The 27,532-nt window shown below is 34.2% G+C and overlaps 1 protein-coding gene across 3 annotated transcripts in view; it reads right to left on the reverse strand.

Annotated features, from left to right (window-relative positions):
• Positions 1-6,387: 6,387 nt before the first annotated feature.
• LOC102588073 (putative ABC1 protein At2g40090) overlaps positions 6,388-27,532 on the reverse strand; it is a 49,358-nt gene continuing 28,213 nt past the window's right edge. The window contains exons 7-15 of one of the 3 annotated variants that reach the window (XR_001473385.1): positions 20,098-20,134; positions 18,316-18,534; positions 17,523-17,634; positions 9,238-9,329; positions 8,974-9,153; positions 8,381-8,494; positions 7,546-7,794; positions 7,104-7,238; positions 6,388-6,729 (exon numbers count right to left, since the gene is read on the reverse strand). Coding sequence is in view for 2 of the 3 variants with exons in the window: in XM_015308476.1 (XP_015163962.1) it covers positions 7,594-7,794; positions 8,381-8,494; positions 8,974-9,153; positions 9,238-9,329; positions 17,523-17,634; positions 18,316-18,534; positions 20,098-20,134 (955 nt within the window). In the remaining variant the exon portion in view is untranslated. The other 2 variants (XM_015308476.1, XM_015308470.1) reach the window with 2 other exon arrangements.

The raw sequence follows: 27,532 nt of genomic DNA on the forward strand, positions 1-27,532 counted from the left end.
AAATATAAACTAATATTAAACGAGCTAATTAACAAAACACTTAAAAAAGTAAAATCTTTTTGAAATGATTTTTTGAATGTTCGTAAGAAATGTATTAATTACATACAAAAATTATATAAAATATATATATCGTTTTAAAATTATAAAAATGACTAAAATTGCTTCAAAACTTAAAAAATATTTTTTGAATTTTTGTAAAACTAATTATTCCAAATCATTGAAAATTAAGAAGCTCGAAAGTTAATTCTTATCGGGGAGGGTCAAAATTAGGTGTCAACAACTGTGTTAAAAAAGTAGAAAAGATAAAATTTTATTAGCACATAAATAAGAAATTTTTTTCTTTAAAAGTCAAGAATATGAGAAAAATATTAATCATGATCCTTGATCGAAGAGATATTTTTTGGCAAATTTTATAGGTCAAAAGAAAAAATTTAAGGAAAAAATAGAAATTTCATTAATAATAATAAATTATGATAATAAAGAAAATATGAATAATATTATTATAATTCTTAAAAAATTTTAAAATAGAATGTAGAAAGAGGAATTTAAGAAAAAAATATTAAATTGTAGTTGCGTGAGGAGAGTGTAACATCCCGCCTTAGAATAAGTTAATTTTAGAATGAACCAATTTGGAAAGAGTCAATTTGAAAATTTGGGCAAGTTATGCTAAGTTATGAGTTTGAGTCAACTTCAAACAACCATAACTTTCAATACAGAATGAGTTAGGTGGCCCATAAGATATCAAATGAAAGGTCTTGGAATCCTCTTTCCAACACCAGCAAGTTTGCTAATTTTCGAGTTTGTATGAGGGAGATATGTTCATTGGAAGTTAGGTTGCCCAGTTAAGGAAAGTTACCCAAAAATATGAGGGGTATTTTGGTTTTTCCTTACCCAATCAGATTAAAATAAAATTTGGTAATATTTAGGGGTCTAAACTGATTTGGTTCCGTTTTACAAATCCTAATTTACTCTAGGGTTTTGAGAGGAGTTCAAGAAGAGGAGAAAAGGGAGAAAAGTCAAGGCGTTCTTCAAGTTTTCTTGTGAATCGAAGGTTGTTTCGCCAAGGGTTTAATCCCTAAGATGTATGTGAGTTCTCATAGTGTTGGGTTCGTTCACCCACGCTCCAATCATATTTATTTCAGTGCAATTTCGTTCTTGAAGTTGAAGGATTAGGGTTCTTGATGAGTTTTCTTGAAATTCCTATCGTAATCTTGATTGTTGGGGTTTTGATGAGTTCTTGAGTTGAAATTTGGTGATTTGAGAGTTGTTTTGAGTAGATTGTCGCGTACTTTGGTTGGGTATTCAAATCTAAGTGATTGGGGAAGAAACCATTTGATTCTAGGCAAATTGGGGTTAGAAAACGAGTTAGAATTTTCGTCAGGGTTTTTTGGGAAAGGGTTGGCACGCCGCCCCACCAACGCGCCAACAGAGAGGTCCTGTAGTTTGGGGCATGGAGCCCTACGCCAGACAGTGCGCCCCAACTACTAGCCTGAAGGATAGGAGTTGGCGCCCTGCGCCACTCAGTGCACCAGGGTCGTCTACCCCCACCCCTTCTCCTTCGTTTAGTCCATCTGAGTTCTTTCAAAGGGTACATTTACTCCCCTTTGATTCTAATCACTCTAAAACACTTCTAAACATCTAGAAATCATTCATAACATGAATCATAACCTTGAATCCATAATTCAAATTCAAGGTAGAGCTAAGAGTCAACTCTCGAGAGTTCTTTCGAGTCTTTTGAGAAGTCTTTTGCAAACCTTTTTAAACTTATTTTAAGACTGGAGCATCTGAGTTAGAGAAAGAATAGAGTTGAGTTCATTTTCTTTCAATGATATATGGGAACTAAGTATTCCCAAGAGTAAATATTTTCACATTTAAGATGAGAGGAAACACCAATTTCCAAAAGAGTTTTTGAGAAGTTTTGAGTACCATCTCTTTTAAGAGAAAGATTTTTGAGTAATAATATCAAACTACAGAACGAGTTATGTTTTAAACATATGATCTAGTTACATTTTGGGAGTAGTATTGAGCACCGATATGGGAATGAGTTCAGATAACTCAAAACTCCTCATAAATCATGTAGCCAACGTGGGTAGAAAGGGTCATACTTTTTTTTAGATGATTCCTTATTGCTTTTAAGCATAGACTAGTGGATCCACTTAATAGTAGGTTCTATACCCCGGCAAAGTATAGGACAGTTCTGATAGTGTGGGCTAGACGTTGTATAATCACTTAGCTCATAGTGATGGTTGTCGGTTAGAGAACCTCCCACACAGAGTTTATTTTGTATTTATATATACAAGCAGAGTTTATTTTGTATTATTGCATATAAACTGAGATAAATTGTATTTTTTAAATACATGAAGTTGTTATCTACTGTTTTAAAAGCTTTTCTTTATAATGCATCTTTACTACTGCTTTATATTGAAATGAGTTGAGTAAGTTAATTTGAGACGAGATAAGTTGTTTCTTCAGTTCCAGTTCAAGCTTATGTCTTGTTTAGATTTCCACTCACATGTTCATACATTCCATGTACTGACGCCATTTGGCATGCATCTTTTATGATGCAGATACAAGTGACTAGGATCAGAATCCAGCGCTTCGTTGATCCAGTTGAGTTCCAGATTTGATATTTCAGTTTGTTAGGATGATCGAGGTCCTTGTCCCGACATCCCTTATAGTATTAGAGGCTTCATAGATAGATAGACAGTAGTTCAGTAGTTCATGAGTCTTTCCATTTTCAGTTGTTTCAGTTGAGACTTGAGTTGCCTCTTTGGCCAGTTGAATGTTTCTTTTAAACATTCTGAGTTTATTATATGAGTTTATCTTTTGAGTTCTTTTAAATGTTGAGTAAGTCTTCCGCTAAGAGTTGAATCAGGCTAAGGGTTCGCTTGGGCCATCAATGGTTCTCGAGTGCCCGTCGCGCCCGGGGTGTAGGCTCGGGGTGTGACAGAGAGAGACAAATAAAGTATTTTTTTAAAAATTGTTTTTACTGATTTTGTAGATCAAAAGAAAAAATTAAATTGTAACAAAGAATTTTTTTGTGAATAGTAATAATAAATTATGATAATAAGGAGGAGAGATAAATAATTTATTATTATTTAAAAAAACTATAAAAATAGAAGGCAAAAAAAAAATTTAAGAATAAATAATAAATTAGACTCCTTCGTCCCTTTTATTTATCAAATTTTGACCTAACACACCTCTTAAGAAAATATTGATTGATATAGTGAGTTTACCATGTTACCCCTATTAATTGATATGATCCCAAATATATATTTACTCACTACTCCCTCCATCCCATATTATTTGATTACTTTTTATTTTACACTGTCCTTAAGAAATCATAAATAAGAAGATAATCTTACTAATTTACTCCTTAAAAAACTTCTTGGGAATCTTACAAACAAATGTAAACACTTTCAAAAAGAATTAATTGCAAGGGAAATATATAAAAAATTTAATGAATGCATTCTTAATTTAGTAAGATGGACAACTAATATGGAACAACTATTTTTAATATAATGATCAATTAATATGAGACAGAAGGAGTATATTTTTTAAAGATATTAACTCAATGTTAATAAATTGAGAGTATAATAGAAAAAAATAATTATTCTTTTTTAATTTGTAAAAAATAGATAAGTAAAAAAAGACATCAAATTAGAAAATATTTGACAAGTAACTAGGGACGGAGGGAATAATAATGATGAAGAGAGATGAAAAACAATAAATTGTAGGAATGACGGGGAGAGAGATAAATAAGATGAACATATTTATCATAATCATAATATAAAGGTGAATACTATAACTATGTTAAAAAAAATATTAAATTAAACTTTTTCTTTGATTTTTTAACATAAAATATAAATAAGAAAAAAATATTTGAAAAGTCGAAAAGGAGAAAAAACATAATTGTCTCCTCCAGTCCTATGACTGTTTTGACCTTCCTTTGCTCCTGTCGGCGGGATCAGCCAGTGTCCCCGTGTGTAAGGCCCTTTCCTGAAAGAGGTCGAATAGTTCATGTCCCCTCCTATCTTCCCCTTGTTGAAGAAGGGTTGCCGTAATGGATAAGGTTCAGGAGGTTACCGGAGCCATTGGGGCTTCCTCTTTCCCTTTAAAATAAAAGCGGTGAAGTTCATAATGAATAAACTCCCGGATGAAGAAAAAATATCCCCTCCCTTTTACTAAGCCATGGGGAGCCCCGAGAGGATGCTGGCTGATTTTCGGGTGTACTCATATTGAAAACACCTGACTGAATATTCTAGGTTGACTTCGCCGAGACACGGCCCGACTCCCACGGGGTCAGCAGTGGGGAATCTTGGACAATGGGAGAAAGCCCTCCAGTCCTATGACTATTTTGGATCATTTTATATGTTATAAGTTATAACTTATTTTTAAAAAAAAGAAGAGGAGAGATAAAATGACTTTTTAAAAAAAAGAACTTTAAAAATAGAAGGTAGAAAAAGAAATTCAAAAAAGTAATAAATTATAGTAATTAACAATGAGTAAAGATTTAAAAATAATAGATTGTAGTAATAGTGCGGAGAAAGAAAAATAAAATATTTGAGATCTATTTTGTTTTCAAAATTTATAAATAAAAATAAAGAAAGTAATTAAGGAAAAAGAGAATTTTTTTGAATAAGAATAATCAATTATGGTAATAAAGATGAGAGATAAATAAGATTTTTTATTTTTAAAACTAAATATATTTTGAATAATTCTTTTTGTGGATTTTATAAATCAAAATAAAGAAGAAAAATTCAAAAAATGACCAAAAAAAAAAAAGAAAGAAGATAAATGATAATCCTGACTAAAGTGAGATACTACATCATTCTTTTACTAGCCACTTTTATATTTTTCTAAATTGTGATATCAAATCTTCAATTATAACTTTAAAATAAAGATCAACATATAAAAAAAAATTCATATTTAGGTGTATTGCAATATAAATTTAAAATTCCTCTTTTTTATACAATATTTTTCGTTTATTGTGCATTGATATGATGAATTTGTTTGTTTTGTTGATGATATGATTATGCTTATTTGACAAGTTTATCTTGTGTTGCAGCTTTTTTCAATTTTCTACATTGAATGGATGAATTTCCGACGATTATTATGTATGAAAAATGTTGAAAAAACTATTTTTTAATATAAAATTTAGCTCTACCACTTTGTTACAATAAACCTTCAGCTGGATAATCATTTGTGAAATTAACTCTTTTCATTCTGTTTAAAAAGTCAAACACTTCCTATAATATATATTAATATTGTATTTTACATTTTTTCACACTACATTGAATTATTTCAACTATTATTATTACATTGCTTAAAATGCGATTTAGTGATAATTAAAACTTGAAATTTAATCCATTTGAATTTGAAAACTCGAAAGGATCCTTAAAATATTTTTGATATTCACATATAACAAGTGATTTATTTTAAATATTTAATTGAAAAAATTTCTCATCGCGCGAAGCGTGAACAAATCCACTAGTATTAAATATTTATGATAATCATCATTAAGGTTATGCACATAGTAAATTTCAAATACGAAAAGAAAAAAATATATATATTTAAATGGTGCCCATCAAACGGAATTTACGAAACAACCTACCATTACAGAATTCTTCGCCAAACTTAAAATTTTAAAATTTTCAATGAAATTTAAATTCATATATTCCTTAAACTAGTTATGGATTTATTAGTAATGTTTTACTCTTTTCAATTATTTATAAATGAAATATAAAAATCAACAAGATTCTAAATTCAACAAGTATTTTGTTTTCATTTATAACATAAAAAGTACAAAAAGATAATTTTGCATACTTTTGTTTATAACAACTAAATGACATCAAAACATCAAATGTTAGTATACATATATAGAAGCCATGGAGTTTTAAGATAACGGTTGTTGTCACTATATAAAGGTTTAACCATTGCTACTTTATGTAGTTATTTAATATTAAGGGTGGATAATATGAAAAAAAATATAATAAAACTTTCCTGATTTGCTAAAATGAAGAAGTAAACTAAAACATCTAAATTTCTAAGTTCTTCTTTACTTGAAAAGGTAATCTAGAAAAAAAAAATGAGTATTTTTTATAAGAGCTAAGTGAAATGAAATAGAGGGAGTGTATATGTGTCTCTTTCTCAGGAAAATTTTACCAAAATTAACTTAAAAATCAAACAAAACGAACAAGAACTCCTGAACAATAGCGTGGGAAAGAAGGGGAAAAGGGAAAAGCGAAAGTACAAGTGTCTAGATGAACAATGAGAGATGAATGAGAAGATGCAAAGTTTTGGTTCTTTTCGTACATGTCTTTTTCCTATGTTTCATTTTATAATTCCTTTTAAATTATGTGTCAGCGTTTGTGTCACACATATAACTAAGTAGTTAAAAAAGTAGTTAAAATATTGTGTTCCGCTGGATTTAAGTATTCAGTTGACAAAAAGGTTAAGTAGAAGGATTCAAAATGCAAAATCATACAAATACAAGGATGGACATCTACACACCATTTTACCTTGGAATAATAAGCATAAGTACAAAGACTCATCTACATACCATTTTGCCTCAAAATAATAAAAGTTGAGCTAAGTTGTTCTGTGCATGCCTCTGAGATGGAAAGGAATGGAAGCTAAAGTTTTTATACAATAAGCCTCAAATTAAACCTTTGCAGAACCTCACGCAATATAAAAAACCTTACTTTAGACTTTGATTGCCCCAAGATGCTGCCAAAAGTTAAAAACATCAACCATTTAGCTTCAAAAATATACACATCTATGAAGACGAATTTCATCTTTCATCAAAAGTGCATGTCTTCATTATTTATTTAATCTAATAATCCATTACTAGTGTCATTTTAGTTATATGACCTTTTCACTGGAAATGAGTTAAAGAACTATAAAAACCACACAATTTTGTAGTAATCTTTGTTCTATTCAAATTATAATTATAAGTTGGAGATCATCTTCTCACCACATTTTGTTGCACATGGAATGCTAACTCACTATGACACATTTCCCTCAATTTATAGATGGATAGATAAAAAGTAAAGCAAAGCATCTAATGCACAAGTTAATAATGTGACTCAAGGAAAATCAACCTGGTACGACTTTGCCTATCAGCAATCGTTCAAGCAAATGTCAACCCCTAATATACTTAAATTTGGCACAAGAATTGGAAGCTTGTAATCGAGACGTGATTCTCCAAAAGTTAATCATCCTGAGAGATAAAAAGCCTGCCATAAAAGAAATTGCACATTTTATGGCCAGCATACCATAATATCCCAATAAATATGCTGTCATCCTATGATGATTTTACAACCAAATAATCATTTTTGTTTCCCTTGCCTACTCTAAGAGGTTCATTCTGCTTAAAAAATTGTAAATGCAGCTTATTACAAAAAAATTGCTATCTTCCAGGCTCTGGCTCTACTACAATGAGAGATCAGGCTGAAATGATGAATTGCAAAAAATCAATGAATCCACCTTCTATAGAAAGTTTTAACAAAATTCCATAATAAACATATCCTGATTGTTAGTTACTTTCACTATGTCAGTGGACATCCAATAAAATTGGAAGTATACTTGCTTTCACAATGTCAATGCTTTCTGAAGTTGCAAAAGCCACACTGCTATATGCATTACGCAAAGCCGGCCTTCCAACAAAATCTTCTGTATCCAAAAATTGATCCAAGAAAATAATGATCTCTTTTGCAACAACATAGACTCAAGAACGGCTTCAGATGAAACCCTTCCAATGATTAAGAATGACTCAAGAGAAGGCCCTTGAATCTGTTGATAAAGAATGAAAGAAATATCAGTTGATCATTGCTGAAGTCACGTTAGAAATAATTCACAAGATGCTTCATGTGACATACAGGACCACCAACAAGAATAGGAATGGAACAAATCCTTTCAAGAATTCGCAAATACTTTCATCTATTAGTAACTCAAAAACCAGCTATTTTGCATACTTCAATGTAGCACAACCATTATGACTAAAATAAAATCTTTTGGGAAGACGAGGGAGGGAATTGCTTAGAGGTCAGGATCTTCCACCTCTAGAGTTCTCACCAAGGAACAAAGTGAAAACATGACATATTGGGCTCAGGATTTTGGGGAATGGACTTGACCATATCAAAAATAAGAAACAAAGAAAAAAAATAAACCTTTTGGATAACGGCAGGAAGTTTTTCCTCTATTTGCTGGCTCAGGACGGTGGACAGTTAACTAAATGTCTAAACAATAAGGGTCCACAAGCATCAAATATCTTATTTGAATAAGTTGGTTGACAAATCCAATAAAAGAGGGTTCTCAGAGTTTGTAAGATTTTCATGCTAGTATAACCATATGAATAGTAGCAAAAATAAACTCATACCAATGACCCATTAACTGCTCGTAAGCAGTCATTTGTCTTGAGCATTAGAAGAATAACCCGGGGCAATCTCCTCAGAAGTTCAGTGATTTGCGGAAAATATTGAGAAGCATACATCTGCATAACAACATAAATAGTTGACCAAAGCAAATGATATTAGAAGTGATTCGAACCTTCATTGAGAGCAAACTTACTAGGAAAAGTTAAATATATAAGAGGATACTTGGTTATTTACAAGGTAAAATAAGGACTTCTCTGTCACAAATCATTTTCTCTTCCATTTTATTTCAACATAGACCAAACACAGGAGGAGCACAGGCAAGAAGTTAAATGATACTTTATAATGTTATCCCACAAAATACAACTAAAGCTAAATGATCAGCCTGCTCATAACAGATCTCCCTGAAACCCATTATACTTGCCAGAATTTCTGAAAATACTCCATGTAGACTATCCAGAAAATGCAAAAGGAATAAGGAAAATAATTGCTAGACAATAAAGCTAAGGAGAAATAAGCACTCTCCCTGAATCTAGGGCGAGATGCTTAGCAGATTCATAAGCTTAACTTAGCTCCACACTGTCATATAATAAGTCACCTGCAGTTCTGAATGGTCGCTGTCTGTGCCTTTGACAACAAGATGATCAACTGAAGAATCTATCACTTTATTCCAAGGCCTCATTGTGAGAATCCCAGCAAACAATGCGTAAAGATCGTCTCCAGCACCCAGTTTTACACAGTTTTCCTTTATTCCATCTGCATCAGAGTATACCAAAGCCTGCAGTACAAACCGGGTTGTAATGTTAATAGAACAAGTAAAGCAAAAACTGAATGTACAACTTAGCAAGGATGTGAAAATCACCTTCCACAGTGCAGCATAGTTTATTCTGGTGTTGTAATCAAGTTCTTTGTATAAACCATGGTCCAAAAGTATCAACTGAGGTTTTCTCCTTCCTATGCAAGTGGATAAATATTGAGAGAGAGAATCTACAAAATGTCATCTTCATTGCTCAAGCAAACATTCAAATTTTTTGGCAACTAGTAGATGACTTCATATCAGGACTGATTTGAAGAGTGGAAAAACAATTAGAACACAACTGGAGAGTGGATTCTGAAGAACCACGTTGCCCATTACTGAGGAAAAAGGAGACTTTTGGATCCTAAATTGGAAAGACTCCAAAGCCGAACACTTTCAAGGCAAGGGACGAGAAAATAGATGACACACATGCATGAAGATACACATAATCTTTTCTGTAAGATTAAAGTGTTTTACTAAACTAAAGGGATAAAAAGGATACAGCCACATACGAGAAATTTAAAATATACAACCAAAAAGGTTAAGAGTTCCTATTCAGGATGCTCATACATCATTTATTTCATCATTTATTTAAGTTCAAGTTGGAACGAGAATTATGCTCTAAAAACAAACAAAAAACATCAGGATCAAGACCTCTTTTCAATGATCTTTTTATTTCCTTTTAACTTACCCCCCAAGTTAATAGTGCATTAGCACAAGTGTTTTGCTAGTATGGACATTGTTTTACTGCACATGTGTACTAGTAGTAAGGATACAATTTGATTAGGATTAGGTTTGTTCAATTTATTTAGGCGTCAGTTGTATTAGCTGTTGTTATATGTTCCTACACTTTAGGAGTTAGTTTAGGCTAATTTTGTTTATTTCATCTATATATAAACTCCACAGGAGTCTCATCAAAGAAATATACTTTCTTCTATTCTATTTCTCTACCTTTATATGGTATTAGAGCCACAAATACTCTAACAATTAATTATTTTCCTGCACATCAATGGCTTCCTCCACCCTAGTTGCTAATGTTAATGCCTAACCTGTCGTCAAACACTTAATTTAATTCAACCCAGCATCTCAACTGCTCATTAAACTGTGGCAGCCACAACTTCACTATTTGGACAGCCAGAATGTCATGCTACGCATAGCCATGACCTCTATGATCATCTTGATAGAACCAAGTTGTCCCCTCCGAAAACAATCATCACTAACGAAATTGAGACTGCCAACCCCAAGTACAAGGGTTGGTTTCAGCAAGATAAACTAATCCACAATGCTCTTATGGCCTCTATTGATGCCACAATCGCATCCACCGTCGCTTACGCGGACAACTCCAAAGCTGACTGGGATCAAGTTCACACTTCCTTTGCGAACAAATCGCAAACCTGCATATTCAGATTTCAGCCTCCGTCACCATTTCAGTGGGGTCAGCAGAGACAACAAACCTATTGTTGAATATCTGCATGAGATTCACTCTCTATCTGATGAACTCGCCACAGCCGGTTCACCAATCAATAACGAAGAACTTGTGGTGAAAATATGGAGAGACAACAAATCTATTGTTGAATATCTACATGAGATTCGCTCAGTCTGATGAACTCGCCACAACCGGTTCACCGATCAATAACGAAAAACTTGTGGTGAAAATATGGTGCTGCCTCGGTCCAGAGTTCCATGAGATTTCAGCAGCCATACGGGCACGAGACTCTCCAAACAGCTACGCAAAACTTTTTGACAAGCTTATTGATCACGAAGTGTTTCTCAAACATGAGGACCTCAAAAATAAAATAAAGACGACCACACAAGTCATCACAGCAGTCGGTCAACAAGTAACACATTACCAATCAGCAACACGCAATAATCGAAGCCCACCCAATAACAACTAGCATCCCCCAAACAGAAAGCCCAATCAAAGTGACCCTCTTCAGGATTCAAACTATAGTTCTCAGTGGTGTAACTTCCCACACCAACCCTCTCGAGTCCGCTGTCAGTAATTGGGCATACAACAAATGTCTGCCGGTCTCGATCCCGGTCCCACAACCATTTTAAAGCAAAGGCTATTTTTGTTGCCCACACACCGACACATGACCCCTAAATTGTCAACTTGGGTGCATCTCGTCACATTACCTCCCATACCAACTCCCTGCACAATGTTTGGAACTTCAAAGGGATTGAGGACGTGACGATGGGTAATGGTAATGTGATTCCAATTACTCAAACTGGTGCTACTCATTTATATGCGTCAAATAATGCCTTCAAACTCTTTACTGTTTTATGTACTCCTGCAATCAAGCGCAAATATCTTTTAGTTTCTAAATTTTGCCAAGACAACCTAACCTCAATAGAATTTTTTTCCTTTTAATTTTCTTGTGAAGGATCTGACTATGGAAACACCTCTTCTATGCAGCCCAAATAAAGCAGGACTCTATGAATGGTCGTCATTGTCTCGCTGAACCATCAATGTTGGTGTTACCGGCCCTTCCTTACATATGTGGCATTAAAGATTGGGTCACCCCCATTCTCGAGTTTTATTTTGCATTCTAAATAATTTCAGTCTTTTTTCTTTGAAAGACAAATTCACTTATTTGTAATTCTTGTTGCTGTAATAAAGCTCACAGATTTCCATTTTCTTCAAACAAATTGTCCAGCAAATCTCCATTAGAAGCACTTTACAGTGATCTGTGGGGCCCCTCTTCAGTGCTCTCAATTGATAAAAAAGGTTATTATTGTATTTATGTTGATCAGTATAGCAAGTACATCTAGTTATACACAATGAAAAACAAAAATGAAGTTCAACAAATGTTTCACAGCTTACCACCTGTGCTTGAAAAACATTTTGATACAAAAAATACTCACCCTTTACACTGATGGAGGAAGCGAATATCATAGACCCACACCTCCATTCAAATGGCATACAACACCTTGTTTCTCCCTCGTACACGCCTCAAAGGGTTGCCATGGCTAAAAGACGCCATCATCACCGTTGGGACAGCCAAAACACTACCTGATCAAGCTACCTGATAAGTCCGAGATTTGGACTCATTTAGGGCTTTATATATAATGATTTAGTGTCCTCAAATGCTTTTTTTTTTTTTTGATAACCGAGAAATCCGTCTGTGACCCGCCCTTTGGACCAATCACAGCCTTCTAAACTCGGTGGATAATGGGCCCGCCCCTCTACCCTTCTCCACTTAAATACCGGGCTTTGCTTTGCATGGTGTGGGGCTTGAACCTGCGACCTAAGCCACAAATCCTCCACCTTTTGCCACTTGAGCTAGGCCTTGGGGGCATGTCCTCAAATGCTTATTTTGTGCCAATAACTGATGTAAAACCTTTGATTTCCAGGTATATGGATCGAGGAACAAAGCAAGGACACTAATTTGCAAAAAGGAACAAAGCAAGCTGAAAGAACGAAGAAAAGAAAGCCTGGTGATCACCAAGTCCACTTGGCGAGTCGCCGAATTGCCATTTGACCCGCCTAAAGTTCCAGTGTGCCAAGCCCTGAAGGAAAAAACCAAGTCGGTGAGAGAAAGGAGCGGTCGGCGGATCGCCGAGTGGTTCCGCGATGCAGTGTTGGATCGCCCAAAGTTACTGACCTTGAGATGCTGAAGGCCAAGGCAGAAAGGCGATGGAATTGACCAAAGGGTGGATTAGCGAGCCCGACTTACTGCGCCGAATGGCTCTTCGCAGCATATTTTTGGCGACTATAAATACATTTTTGAACATTTAGTTTAGGATAGAATTTTCATTATATCGAATTGTGTTTAGAATTTTGAACTGAGAGACAAGTTTTCTCTAGTTTTTCCTTAGCTTTGAAGAATTGAAGTTTTTCACTTTTGAGAAATAGGAAGTGGGTCTTTGAGATTCTTCAACTTGGAACATTGTAAAGACGAAATTAATCTTACCCAGTTGATGGAAACTCAGTTTGGTAACGATTTTTATCTTTTGATAATGTCTAGCTAAAACCCCAATTCTTGGGGTGTGATTATGTGATTATGGGCTGATTTAGTTTATGGGTATGCTAATTGTTAGTTAAATGTTGTTAGAAGTGAGTGCAATCATTAATTGTGGTTTATTTTAAGAATTGTAGTTGCAAATGCAGTTCTACCCTTGTGTTTTTGGCTTGCTCAAGAGAGAGGTTTTAAACTAAGATTATTGATTGATGGTCAGTGGGTATTGGGTTGTCATGGGTTCAGCTCGAGAGAGTGAATGGACTAAGGTGTGGGTTGTTCTTATTTTGCATGCTTGTTGATGTTCGAGAGAAATCGACTTGATTCGGGGTAAATTGTTCGAGAGAAAGTTTACCTCCTCTATAGTCTAACTTACTCACTAATTTATAGCTATTTCCTAATAGTTGCAATTACCCATTTGTCTACATTAGCCTATAATCGAATCACATCCCAAGAACCCGTCTGAATATTGTTATTTCGTATTGTTTGTTGTTGTAGTTGATAGTTTCAAACCAAAACCCCCTTATTTGACATTCGTGTCACCCTTTGACTTGAATTATGTTTTTATTCGATAATGTCTATTCTTATGATTGATTTGACCATGTTCACACTTTCCTATTGAATCTTAAACACGTACCGCTCCCTGTGGGATTCGACCCCAACTCATTTAGTTGGGTTATTTACTGATTAACGATCGTTGATGCTTAGAATTGGATGAAGTGTCTTTGATAACGTTATTCAATCACTACCTTACCAATAGATTTTTTGGTCATTTACTTGCCACCATGCCACATATCTCATCAACTGTGTACTCACTAGCACCCTTAATAACAAGTCACCATTTGAAATTCTTTTAAATGACAAACAAACTTATTAATCTCTTCGTACATTTGGTAGTTTGTGCTACCCGTGGCTTCGGCCATATGGCCAAAATAAATTAGAACCATACTCCAAACCTTGTGTCTATCTAGGTTTCTCCATCACTCATCATTCCCATCAGTGTTTTGACCCTACTAGTTCCAAAATGAATTCTCTCACGGAATGTAAAAACTTTTGAAGATGTTTTTCCATTTGAAAGTATGTTCTCTCAATTGAAACAAAAAATTTCTTCTTTACGGTGGGAAAACATTTCTTCTCCAAATACTTCTAACCTTTTCTATCATCGAGAAAATACCTTGATAGTAATAACACGCAATTTGCCCCCACTATTCCACTAATGCGAGATACACACCAAGATGCATGCTCAATTTGTGTTGCACATGAGAACTACCTACAGACAGATAACTCCATAACTAAGGAACCAGGTAATATCCCCACTACATCATTACCCTCTTCTTCTAATAGGTATAGGCAATCCCCTGTTGCTAACCTTTAGCCCCATTTTGTTTTCCAAAGCCAATCTCTTATCCCCTCTACTTGTCCTATCTCCATGAATCGCCGCCCACCAATTACTCACGTCTATTGACGTGGACCACACTCATCATATGTACTACCACCCCCATCTAAACCTATTGTTAACATTTCACCCATAGAACACCATAGTGTACCAACGAGGTCATAAAACAACATCTTCAAGCGACGAAATTTTTTTGACTACACTACCCAAATGAACCAACCTGCACCCTCTATCCCTGTAACCCACAAGCAAGCACAAAAATTTCCATATTGGAGAGGCGCTATGAAGGCTGAATTTGATGCTTTAATGAAGAACTCAACTTGGGACTTTGTTCCACCAGACCATGCCCGAAATATTGTCCCTTGTAAGTACAAAACACGTTTAGTTGCAAAAGGGTTCACTCAAAGGACCGAAATTGATTTTCCCAAAACATTCAGTGATGGTTAACCACAATTCGAACAATACTCACAATTGTTGTACAGATGAACTGGCTGCTACATCAAATAGATTTAAACAATGCTTTTTCTTCAGGGGGAAGATTCAAGAAGACGTGTATATGTCTCAATCTCCTGGCTATGAAAACACACATCATCCCAAAGATGTCTGCCATCACAAAAAGGCAATTTACGGACTCCGGCAAGCTCCTAAGGTCTGGTACAATGCATTGACTAGTTCTTTGATTCAAATGGAGTTCAAGATGTTTGAGAGTGATATTCTCTCTTTGTTCTGCACAATATGGGGGCACTATTTATATTATGATCCATGTGTATGACCTTAATCACATGCAGTGATGAAACACCCATTCAACATGTTGTTACCTCTCTTTCGAAAAAAAATTCTCTGAAGTACCTTGGTTTATTACACTATTTCTTGAGCGTTGAGGTACTCACGGATGCTGATGGATTGTTTCTCAGTCAATCCAAGTATATACATGATATTTTACAAGATAGGCAGATGCAAGACTGCAAAGGTATTCAGTCACCTATGAGCATGTCCAAGACCCTACTAGTTGATGACGAAGCACCTAAAACTGATGGCAAAGATTACAGAAGTGTGTTTGGTAAGCTTCAGTACCTTCATTTACTCGACCTGGCATCACATACTTAGTAAACAAACTTACTCAGTTCAACACCTCCCCTTTTGTGCTTCACTGGAAGGCAGTTAAGCATATCCTGCAATACCTTAAAGAAACATACTAGTATGGTATTTATATTTCCTCACAGAAATCGACTGCTCTCAATGCTATGTTGATTGGGCAGGTGACATCAATGATCGCCAGTCTATCTCAGGTTACATTGTTTATTTGGGCACAACGCCCATCTCCTGGAGTTCTCATAAACAACCTACTGTATCTCGATCCTCCACTGAGGCTAAATATCGTGCGGTTGCTTCCGACTTGTCTGAAACGACTAGAGTCATTCACTTGCTCAAAGATCTTCATGTGTCACTCCATGCAACTCCCATAATCCTTTGTGATAACCTTGGGGTCACGTACATTGCCGAGAATCCGGTACATCATACCAAAATGAAGCACCTTGAGGATGATCTTTACTTTGTCCGTAACCAGGTTTGCAATGGATTGGTCCAAATGAGGCACACACACTCTGCTGATCAACTTGCAGATCCTCTCACCAAACCATTGTCCAAGCCAGCTTTCCAGCGAATGCTTCCCAAGTTGCGCATTGTCTCTTCACACCTAACTTGAGGGGGCCGTAATAGCGCATTAGCATTAGTGTTTACTGGTGTTGTAACATTGTTATACTGCGCACGTGTACCAGTAGTAAGGATACAATTTGATTAGGATTAGGTTGTTCAACTTATTTAGGCTTCAGCTTGTATTAGTAGTTCTTTTCTGTTCCTACATTCCAGGAGTTAGTTTAGGCTAATTTTGTTTATTTCATTTGTATATAAACTCCACAGGAATCTCATCAAAGAAATATACTTTCTTCTATTCTATTTCTCTGCCTTTATACAAGTAATTCAAAAAGCTTTTGAACAAACTCAAAACTAACTATAGGGGGTTGACCTACCCACTTTGGTATTAGGATTGCTCAGGTTTTGGATATCCGCTCAACAGCTGATTTTGGGAATGGTTTTTATTTCCAGTAATTTTATTTCCATTTAGCTCCCTACATTTCTCAAGTGATCTTCTACTAATTTTTCCTACTGGTTGTCCACACTTTATGGCCAGGCAGTCCCTTTCCCCTCCCCTCCCCTTCTATTCATATGGTCAACAAATAGATTCTTTTTTGCTTTTTGTTTAGTTGGTAGCACATAAAGATGTTCACATGATATTTCTCGTGAATTTTAACCAAAATCTTCAGTCATAATCTTTCAAAAGTTTAAGCCACAAACCTAAATACAAAAGTTTTTCAAATCCAAATCGTTTTAATACTAAAACCAAACACACACAATTGTTTCTGGAAACCAAATCCAAGATCAATTCTTTCCAAGCAAATCCCACAACCAAATCCAAATGGAACCATATTTAACTTCACATTCTAACTATATCTTGACCTATAACAATTGCAGTTTTTAATAGGTGAAATATATTCAATAGGGAGTGGTGGCCTGTGGGTGGAGATAGCCCCCCCCCCCTACAGTACACCCATCCATGCCACCTTATTTCCATCCTTCGAGATGGCTCACGTGAATCAAATAAAATAGCTTTACCTCCCTAACCTATATGAAGGCTGACACAGAAAACAGAAAATCATTTAACTTTGAGGTGTGGTGTAAGTTGTAACTGATACAAACCAACAACTGCAAGCAATTTGCCTCTAGACTTGGAACGTAAATTTAATGCATGATACATATAAGATATTTCAACATGGGATAATCAAATTACAGACTTTCAACTAAAGCAAAAAAGAACGACAACTTTCAGCAATATCAAAATTTGACTTGAAATTCCTTGGATAGACAACATTCAGCTGCTATTACCATCCAACTCCAGCAAGAAACATAAAATATTACGATAGAGATGAAAGGATTACCAAAAATGCTTCTACGGCCAGAAGGTAAAGGGCGGACTAGCAGGTTTGCAGCATGTGGATCACAATGCACAAACCCATGTTTGAACATCATTTCAGCAAACGTCTCACTAACCTACATAAGGTGGTATGATGATCATTTAATCATTACTTCAACTGAAAAGTATAAAACCATAAAGGAGAAGCTAACACCTATTGATTCACATTTTCTACAAGAACGTCATGAGATGTACATCTACACAAAAACAACACAAATCAAATGGAATGTTGAGCAATGATTAGCCAGCATGGTCCTTGCGTCAAATCATGAAATACCCCAGTAACGCTGAAATGTGAAATAGCATGATAGCCTATATGAGTGACAAAGTCAACCCAGGTACCTGTTGAAGCGAAACTCACTCATTCTGCTAACTCATCTATTTGAACATTGGAAACTGATAAGCAGTGGTGGAGCCGGGATTTTTTCTAAGGGGCTTCAAAATTTGAACAAGTAAACATACGAAGAAGCCAAAGGGATTCAACATTTACTATATATATATATATATATATATATATAGAAAAAAATTAATCTTCTATATATGGTGTAATTTTCCACCGATGAACCCCCTTGGTCCCACTTGGCTCCGTCCCTGCTGATAAGGTGGGCTATACTCTTGGAACACTAAACATTCAAAAAATATGACCAATATCCATATTGCATATACCAGAAAAGAAAGCAATAAACCATCTTGACCAAGGATACCACGAAAGCTTGTCATTATCACATAATGTCTTAATGTTGAAGCAAACTACTTACCAAATTTACAACATCACTTGGCTGAATTCCAAATCTTTGGATGCTCTTCAAGTCATTTACTTGTGCAGCCTCCATATATTCCATGGTTAACAGCCTTGAAGTGCTTAAATTCCAGTATACCCTTGGGGCATAAACGTAGTCTGCAATACGAGGAGACAGCTTCCGAAAGTTATCCATACATCTTACACTGTTTTTGGCCTCAACCAAAAAATCTAGTTCCTGATAGACATCATATAACTCATCAAGATTTTGTCAAAACCTATAAGGACAACTCTTCATGAAAATAAAATGTACAAACATTAATAGCACAATAAAGAAAATAATGCCTCAAAAATACAGAAAATAATGAACAGCAGTGCCTTGAAAGTGGAAACAAATCTTGAAAATTTCTTAATAATGTATAAAACAGATTATAGACAATAAGTAGAAGAGGATTAAAAGAGCAAGCTTAAGAGAAATTAGTGGCAGAAAACAAGATGGTTTGCTGAATCTTTGTAGATTCAGCAAACATGGAAATAGCATCTGCAATCACCAACCACACTAAAGAAGTCCACTATGTTCATATACCATCACAACAGGTTCTACATGTTGTCGCAAGCAAATAATGGTCAACTAATCCATGAACACATGCTAGATTAACTTTTGTGCAAGCAGGTGATAGAAAGAAAAGTACAGCATCGACTTGGTCTATGAAAGTTCAAGACCTCATAAGATGAGAATGAAGTCTCGTATATTTATAACATCAAACATGAAAATGGATATTCTCTGACAACTTTCAGGGAATAAGTGAAATACAACTTTGATTAGTTTAATCTGTAATCTCTTAAAGATACACAGTGATATTTCAAAGAAACATTTCTGCAGCCAAAATTGACTTGCATTCTCAGCTTACAAAATTGTAATAATCGTTATTAACTACTAATATGCTTTGCATAGATTGTCATGCATCTGGCAAATTCAAGGATTATGCCTACTTTCAGAATGTTAAAGCTCCAAGCATTTCAACTGATAATTAAAGTTTGTAGGACATATATTAGAGAAGTACATTGAATAAGTTTTCAAAAGCTTATTTTGCAAAAAGATTTCACAAACAGTTTTGTTTAATTAATTTGTGATTTGAGAGTGTTATCTTTTACATATGAAAACAAAATAAGTAGTTGTTCTTCGAGTGCTTCCCCAAGTATCTTTTTCAAAAGACTCTCATGGACAAAACAATCACACATATTTAAAGAAGCTACAATATCCAAACACATTTGCTGCTTCCACAAACTCTTTATACAAAAAAAGTTTCCAAAACTTTATCCAAATGTCTCTAATTTACTTTAAGGGGACCTACACCAAAGAAAATTTTCTTTTCAATGTGGAGAAATTTAAACAGTACTGAAACAAAGCACCAGCTAAGAGTATACTTTCTTCATATGTACAGGAGAAGGGAAAATCCCGTGTACAATCTGTACAAAATATAAAAGTCTTCCACAAATATATGACTTTGAAAAGGAGCAATCATATGTATATAGGAATTATTGAACGCACCAAAATGTTCAAGAAACAAAAATATTCCAGTACATGGGGACAAGGGTTCTCAATGCTTTCTCAAGATGCAGGTTTAGACGACATCGAAACCGAAGGAGCTAAAAAACACAAGAAAAGTTGGAAACTTAATAAAACATCTGTCCTAGAAACATGGAGTCCTCACAGAATTGAGAACCCATCATGAATAAGAGAAATGGAGAGCAGTCAAAAATTGATACTAGGACAATTTGACTGAGTTTCAGTAGCTACCTTAGGTAAACTTTCACGAACTTCAGCAACCAACCACCTGCATTCTTCAAGAAGCTTGGTCAGAAACCAAAGCTAGACCAGAGAAAAAAGTTTCATTTTTTTTAAATGTAGGACTCACACTAATTAGACCAGAGTAAATTAAATAGGAACCAGACATAGCATCATGAGTGTTCTTGAACCCCTTTAGAATGAAGGATTTAGTTTACTTTGAAGCACAAATCTGATAAATGCAACATACTATATTTCTATATGCAATTGAGGGGAAAATTGAACAGTACTATATCTCAACCGAAGGAGGTAGATATTTGTATACACTATATATATATATATATATATATATATAAACAAATGAGTCAAATTCAGATTGGTACTGGAACATTGGCTCATTGCATATCCTCAATGTGAAGTGAGGAACTAGAGTGGAAAAGTAGTAAAGTTATATGCAACCAACAATTTGGTGGTACTAGACTTGGAAGCTAACAGATATGGCCCATGGAAGACAATGGCATGTTACATTAAGAAGGTAACATGCAAGTTAGGCCTAGGGCTTTAAGCACAAGAATCGTGGTATTAGAATGAGGACACAAAAAGATTTACTAAAGTGAATCAGGAGAGGTATAGAAACTTACCAATAGCAAAAGATAGAGAAACATTTGAAGAGTAAAAGAAAGTGAATATAGATCTTTCTTAATGATTTATGTTATCTATGATATCTTCTTTTTCTTTCTCCTTTTAGTTCTTTTTTTGGGTGAGGGGAGGTGGAGGGTGGTCCCAAAGGCGGAACAAAAAATTTAGTTTATGGGTTCTAAATCACAATTCTTTTTGCTTACTAGAATCTGAATAGATTATGTATATATGTTAGATATAATTTTTGAGCCAGGGGTCTGCCGGAACAGCATCTCTACCCCACAAAGGTAGGGGTAAGATCTGCATACATCCTACCCTCCACAGACCCACTTGTATGATTACACCGGGTATGTTGTTGTTGTTATTGAAGAGAGCAAATAAAGAAGCTAAAAAGGCGATTAATGAACCCTGAAGTAAGCTTTAAAATTCTTATACCAAATATTACGAACATAAAAAGGAGAAAGAAATGTATAAGGCTATGAGCTAACACTTAAAGAGAAAATAGGGGTAAAGAACTTAGAAAAACTAAGTTTATTAATATGAACGAGTTCTTAAGAGGAAATAATGAGATGAAAGAGAGATGAAGACATTGTTGATCAATTTCTCAACAATTTTAATTTTAAAAAGCAAGATCAATTTCTCAACACACAAGAATAACTTTATAGATCCTCATACATCATTTATAAACACAGCCATATTTACACGCATAGAATTGTACGTAGTGAATGCCATGAAAAATGTGAAGATTGTTAGACTATTACATGGTTTAGGGAATGAGATATAGTCTCCTTATATGATTTTGGGTAATTCTCATCCCAGGAGTTAGATTTTGAGGTTGAGTTAGACTTATAAAAAGCTAAAAGGCGATTAGTGAATCCTGGAGTAAGATCTTATACCAAAAATACGAACATAAAAGGAGAGAAAGAAATGTATCAACTAATACTTAAGAGAGAAGAGGGGTAAAGAAGTGAGAAAACCTAAGTGTATTAATATCAACGAGTTCTTAGAGGAAATAATGAGATGAAAGAGAGATGAAGACGTTGTTGATCAATTTCTTAACCCACGAGAATAACTTTTATAGATCTTATACATCATTTATAAACACATATCCATAGTTACGTGCATAGAATTATACTTAAAAGTAGCGAATGCCATGAAAAAAGTGAATATTGAAAGACTATCACATGGTTCAGGGAAGGAGATATTGTTTCTTTATATGATTTTGGGTAATCTCACCTCGTGAGTTAGCTTTAGAGACCGAGTTAGACTCAAAATTCATCTTCTCAACATGGTATCAGAGCAGACCCATTTGTATTAGTGGTTTACATGATCTTGGGTCCCCATGCTATATTGTCTACGCTATAATGTTCAACATTGGACGTGCCTAGGTGTTAGACTACCCCACATTGGTTATGGGAATGGGTTGTTGTCTTCTTATATGGTTTGGACCATACTCATCTCATGAGCTAACTTTTGAGGTTAAGTTAGGGCAAGGTTCATTTTTTTTATCATGGTATCAGAGGTAGACCCATTCGTACTCTTGGCTTACTCAAAGTTGGAACCTCATGTTATGTTATCCACACATCCAAATATTCGGTCCTCGGCGTGCGATGGGTGACTATCTCAAATTGGTTGAGATAATGGAGTGTTGTCTCTTTATAGGTCTTGGACCATCCTCACCTTATGAACAAAATTTCGCCATTGATATCAAAAGTCAAAATCATGTTGGTATTTACCATATACGGAATTTAAAATATATTTTCCGCTTACCATATATGAAAGCACTCCTTAATTATTAATTCTCCTAATGCCTCTTACCATATATTTTCCTCCTTCCATATATTTTAGGACTCCTTAATTATTAATTCTCCTAATACCTCTTGCCATACAAAAATAAATTCACCATATATTTTAGGACTCCATACTTTTAAATATTAATAACATAATTGTTACCTTTGTCAAAAAAAAATATTATAAAGATAATTAATTAATCATTTGAGGAAAATAGCAAATGACAATTTTGTTTATTGTAGAGTCTGTTAATGAAGGGGAAAAAGTTCAATCAAACACATTTCTAAGGACCTTCACGCATTTAATATAACTAGTTTCACGACACGTGCAATATATCATATAGTATACAATGTTGTAAAATAGAACTAATATTACTAAATTAAAGCTTTTTAGTAAATAATTATAATTGAAAGAACATTGGACAAGTGCTTTTAAATGATTAATATAGATTGTCATAGAGTTAATTAATTTTTGAGACCAAAATGACCAAAAACAATTGGAACATTTCAAAATACATTCAAAATTTAAATATATGGAGAAAGAGACATTTCTTTTGTAGTATTGTTTTTTAATTCGCTCAATTTTGTAAATAAATTTAACTAACAAAATAGAAAAAAATATCAATATAAAAAAAAACTACCAATAGTCTTTCCTCTTGATGTTATGACCATAAATGATGGACTCATTTAAGTACAATTTTTCTCTTAAATATTCATACTTGAAATTTAGTATGTGCATGACAGTTGTAACGATTACCATAAAAAATTTAATATTTTATCTTTATACATGATATATCTTTTACAAAATATTATTACTCGATTAATATTTGAGTAAAGTTACCATAGAGAGGTAATTTTACAAAAAAAGTGTACTTCTATAGTGAATGTTAACACTGTTATAAGTAGAATGTTATAGAGACGTAAAAATATGACATTAAAAATTAGTTCTAAAGAAAATTAGGTTGCTACAGTGAAATGTTGTTATAATGAATGATGGTTAAATAGAAGTTTGAGTGTATGTCAAATATATATATATATATATATATATATATATATCAGTAGCATAATTTAATATTAACATATGAAAAACATCACCTATGGTGAAAAATATTTCAATTTTTTTAAGTTTCTACCATATCTTTGCGGAATTATAGTCTTCTCCTTTTTTTTCTAACGCATACATATCATATAGATCTTATCTAATGAAAGTACCTAGTATCTTATAGAAGTTGTATCGTGATATAAAACATTAAACTTTTTCAATAAAAAATTAATAGATGAATAAAATTTAAAGTATTATTTATAGAATATTTAATTTGATTTAAGATCATTTTATGATTAATCACTATTTTCATATCTATTTTATATAGCTAGCAAGGAATGTATCTTGTGACATAATATTTTCTTAGATAAAAATAAACACAAAATAACAGGAAATTCATACTTAAAAAGTTTTATACTCAATATAAATATAAAAAAAAATAATATATATATGGAATAATTCATAGCCAATGAAGAAGGAAGACGAAAATATATGGTCATGCTATATTCACTCTTGTGTTTCAGTTGATAAAAATATCTTGCCACCAACACTTTACTTTCTCCATTCATTTTTACTTACATATCTATTAAAACATAATAATTATCATGGCTATATTATCATATTATAAGTAAAAGTAAAAATCTATTTTTGAAATAGTGGACTTAACATCAAAACTAATAATTTAATGGACTACACTGATGCCCGTTGTTTTAGCAAAATTAGGAAGAAACTCCTTCGTTTGAGGGTAAAAGAATAAAAAATGGAAAAACAAAGAAGAAATATCTTACCCAAATCATGTGCCCTTTTCGTATTTTTTTATTATTATTGTCTCTCCCACAACTTGATCTATTAATTTTATTAGAAAAAATAATTCAAAATGTGTGTATTTTTCACTGTTTACTCATTATGTGCACTAATTATTAAATTCTCTCTCAAATAAAACACAAAAGAAATTAATTAAAGAAATAAAACAAGAAAAATAAATGAAAATCCCCGCGCACTATATATAGAAGTTTTCTGTGTGAAGCAAAGTTCATACCTAATTGCACATTTCTCAGTTCTCTTATTTTCATCTTTAATAGAAAGTCATTACCTAAATTTCAATGCTAAGAACTTCAGTGAAGCATATCAATTTATTTGGGATGAATCATTTATGAAAATTTTAAATGATCTTAAATTGTCACAGAAAAGAGATCCCCAAAAATTTTATAATGAGTGTGGTTGTGACTTTTTTTGACAAAGATTGAGTGTGGTTGTGATTTATGACCAAAGAAACATTAAGGTTGAGATTGTTGTGACTATTCGTAGGAAATTAGTCTTTTTTTTAATAAATAAAATATGCAGGTTAATTAAAAAGGGTATTAATGTTCTAAAATAATACAAATAATATTGAAGTATGTATGTGATAAAAATCGTAAGAAGAAAATATGAGCGTGAATTGATGAATGAATTGCTACAATTTGTTCACCAACTCATTCTTATGTGATACCTAACGAATTTCTAACTTAATCAATTGTTGCTAATAATATTTGAGATTTTTAGAGAAGAAGAAGAGTACAAAACCTAAAACAATCGTAGTTTAAAAGTGAGAGGAAACACCTCTATTTATAACTAACAAATAGTAGCATGAATAGGTGTTAATTGTGCCTTGTCAAAAAAGTCACAACCCTTCGAAAAAGTCACAACCCTTTGAAAAAATAACAACTCATCGGAAAAAACACGGCTCTTTAGAAAAGTCACAACCCTTTGAAAAAATACAATCCTTCGAAAAAGTCACAACTCATTGGAAATGTCACAACCCATCAAAAAAGGCACAACCATTAAGAAAAGTCACAACTCATCGGAAAAGTCACAACCCTTTAATGTGAAAAGGTATCTACTTTTTTTTTGAGATTGGTAATTGTTTCTATTTCTTTAAATCAGTACATGGGTTGTACTGAAACCATATTTACATAATGGAACTCTAAAGGCACTGTCCTATCCCTATAATGAGTCTAAAACATCATTGATAGAGACAGTGTCATTAGAGTAGATCTGATTACACCAAAAACACAAAGTTAGAATACAATTCAATTTTACTTGCTGCATATTACTCTCCCTATTCTCAAAAACTCTAAGATTTCTCTCTTTCCAGACAGTCCACCAAATAGTAGCAGGAATGATTCTCCAGTTGCTTCTGTTCTTTGCTTGTAATCCTGCTTCTTCCCAACTGTATAAGGCCTCTGCAATTCTACCAGGCATGACCCATGAGATGTTTTTGCGCCTTAGGAATAGACTCCACAATTGGCCAGTGACCTTGCACTGGATGAACAAGTGATCGACTGTTTCTGCAGTTTCCCCACAAAAAAACATCTTGAACACAGTGTAATCCCCCTCTTCATCAAATTCTCCTGTGTTAACACCACTTCCTTAGCCAGTAACCACACAAAACAGGCCACTTTGTGTGGGATCTTGGCCTTCCAAATGTGTTTCCAGGGCCATTTGGATGCCTGCATAATTGGGTGGTTCAACTTCCTATATGCTGCACTTACTTTAAAAGTCCCAGTACTGTTCCCCAACCACTGCAATCTGTCTTTCCCTGTCTCCAAGCCACTAAATTGTTCAATGACGCTGAAGAATTCTGTAACTCTTGGAATTTCCCAATCATTGAGGTGCCTTCTAAATATAATATTCCACCCATGAGGTGTCCATAGTTCAGCTATTGTATTTTGTTGCTGAAGAACCAGAGTATGTATGTCCGGGAAAAGTGTCTCCAGATTTCCTGGTTCATGCCAATCCTCCTTCTAGAATCTAGTTTTAGCACCATCTACCACTTTAATCTTGGTGTTTTGTTTGAATTCATCCCATAGTGATCGGATGGATTTCCATAAACTAACACCATAGGGAGTGGTAACTTCCTTTGTCATCCAATTGTCACTTTCTTCATATTTTGCTTTTATGACTGAGCCCCATAAATTTTGATCATCGTTGGAATACCTCCAAAGCCACTTCATTCTCTAAAGCATTGCTTTGTATTCTTAAGGTTCTTGATCCCTAAACCCCCAACTCTCTTATCATTGATCATTTTTTCCATTTGACTAAGTGGTACCCCTTCCTTTCCTTGTTTCCTTGCCACAAAAACTTTCACCTGATGCTATCCAACCTATTAATGACACCTGGAGGAATAGGAAATAAAGACATCATATATGTTGGAAGTGCATCAAGCACAGAGTTGATCAAAGTCAGTCTTCCTACAAGTGAGAGGTACTAAGACTTCCACCTTGCTAGTTTCATCTCACACTTCTCAATCACCCCATTCCAAATTTCCAAAGACGTGGATTTGGCCCCTATAAAGGCATACCCAAATAAGTAGTTGGAAGAGCACCCACTTCACCACCAAGAATTAACTTCAAATTTTCCATATTTGGCACTTCATTAACTGGATACAAGAAGCTTTTGCTCCAGTTAACATGAAGTCCAGACATTTCTTCAAACAAGACTAGAATTAGTCTCAAAATTTTGAGGCGGTCCTCTTCAGCATCACAGAATATCAGGGTATCATCAGCATATTGTAGATGAGCTATCTTTAGGCTTTCCCTTCCGGCTCTAGCTACTTCAAACCTCTTAGCCATCCTTCTCTATTTGCATTCATAATCATATTGTTGAGTCTCTCCGTGACTAATTGGAAAAGGAAAGGTGCTAAGGGATCACCTTGCCTTATGCCCCTTTGTGAACCGAAAAACCCTGATGGACAACCATTTATCAACACTGAGAAGCTTACTGAAGATATGCAGAATTTAATCCATTGTCTCCATTTGAGACCAAAACCCATCTTCTCTAACATACCCATAAGAAAATCCCAGTTGACATGGTCATATGCTTTCTCAATATCTAATTTGCATAAGATGCCTGGTTTTTTCAAACTTGACCTGGAATCTATAGCTTCATTAGCTATTAGAACAGCATCCATGAGCCTTTCAAACTGATAATAGCTAGT

Source organism: Solanum tuberosum, unplaced genomic scaffold, assembly GCF_000226075.1.
Source record: "Solanum tuberosum cultivar DM 1-3 516 R44 unplaced genomic scaffold, SolTub_3.0 scf00005, whole genome shotgun sequence".
Classification (NCBI taxonomy): Eukaryota; Viridiplantae; Streptophyta; class Magnoliopsida; order Solanales; family Solanaceae; genus Solanum; species Solanum tuberosum.